The 1,588-nt window shown below is 35.5% G+C and overlaps 1 protein-coding gene across 1 annotated transcript in view; it reads left to right on the top strand.

Annotated features, from left to right (window-relative positions):
- Positions 938 to 1,588, top strand: part of LOC107646815 — a 2,154-nt gene continuing 1,503 nt past the window's right edge. The window contains exon 1 of the mRNA XM_021105499.1: positions 938 to 1,585. Coding sequence (XP_020961158.1) covers positions 1,344 to 1,585 — 242 coding nt within the window. The 5' untranslated portion in view covers positions 938 to 1,343. The remainder of the gene's footprint in view (positions 1,586 to 1,588) is intronic.

Genomic DNA, 1,588 nt, shown 5'->3' with positions numbered 1-1,588 from the left:
GACCTAATTTATAATTTTTAAATAATATAAAAATTCAATTATAAACTTTTACATTATATAGACCTAAATAAAAATTTAATGAAACTATAAATCACACATAAAAATTGAGAATAGTTATAAAAATTTGCCCCCTAATATTAAAAGGAAAAGTATGGTTCCACCACTTATTAACACCCAAAAACAAAAAGTAACCATCAATTCAAGTGTTAAAGTAGGGATTACATGAAGGTGTTAACATAATATGCAGGATTTTTGGTGTTCAAAAATCAAAACAGAGAAACAGGAAGATTCTACTGAATGTCCCATTCATTTTATGGACAAAATTTCTTGTTCTTGTAGCATCAATTATTGCGGCAATGTCTCAATATCTATGCTCCATGGATTGATTTGTCACAGTAAAACTCTGAGGTATGGAGGACTATAGTACGAGAAACAATCTTAAATATTTACCCTAGCTCAAACCATCAAGATAATTTATGACTTTGCATAACCACTAAATTTGAAATTCTCTAAGCTTAAATAGAACAGGAACCTCTTGCTGTGAAATACAATACCCGAAGTAAACTATATTTTTGATAGATTTTAATAGGTTGTCAAATCCAAACAAGTAATCACTGGGGACAATCCAGAATGAGAACAGTGGCAAGACGTGACCATGGAACAAGTTTCTTTTTTTGTCATTATTACTTGATTAAGGTCTTAAACTATAAATGGTGTCACCGGGTGATGCCCGTTCATGTACCTTAGTCCAAATTGGCATTGCCTGATTGACCCATGTCCTGACTCTTGGCTCATGAGTGCACTGTTGGTGTGAATTCTGACAACTTTGTATTGTTAAAATTTAAAAAAGATGCTCCGAAGTCTGAATCCATTCACCTAAGCCTAATATCTCCACCAGTTGATTTTTTTAATTATTATTTTACTCTCATTCAGTCACATAAATAAACTAATTTCATAGATCTATCTTGTTCTAACATAATAATTATTGACCTACATGCATGCATAGCGAGAGCGCGCATCAGATACTTCTACTTTCGACGAAGGGGATGGGCAGAATAGTAATTATAGTCAGTACCAGGATGTGGAGTTCAGAATCCATGTCCCCCATCTCCATGGTGACCACACATCCTTCGTTGTCTAAGGTTGTCCCACTCCTAATTCTCCACGTTCATCATTTCCTCACACACACTGCTTTTCCCTTCCTCTTCTTCTTCTTCTTGTTCCTCTATCTTCTCTTCACCACCACACTCTGCCGACACAGCCACTAAAGTGTTTAGTTTTTTCATACCGCAAAATCTCTCCTCTTTTCTTCTTTTTACTTTCTTTCAAAGGTCACAAAAACAATGGCAAATAAGTATTTTCAGTGCGTTATAGAAGAAATGGATCGGCTTTGGTTTTACCAAGTTATTCTCTTTTCAGAACCATCAGCGAAACCATCTCCAATTCCAAAGCCTGAAAAACAAAAATCTGTTGCGATAACGGAATCTCTGTCGTCCCAGTCATCCATATTTTCTATGTCACCATTACCAGACTGTGGCAGTGAAACTTCAACAAATGAATCACCTTCTCCAGAAAAACAGGCCTCGTC

Source organism: Arachis ipaensis, chromosome B06 (assembly GCF_000816755.2).
Source record: "Arachis ipaensis cultivar K30076 chromosome B06, Araip1.1, whole genome shotgun sequence".
Classification (NCBI taxonomy): Eukaryota; Viridiplantae; Streptophyta; class Magnoliopsida; order Fabales; family Fabaceae; genus Arachis; species Arachis ipaensis.
This window is presented reverse-complemented; position numbering and strand designations above follow the sequence as displayed.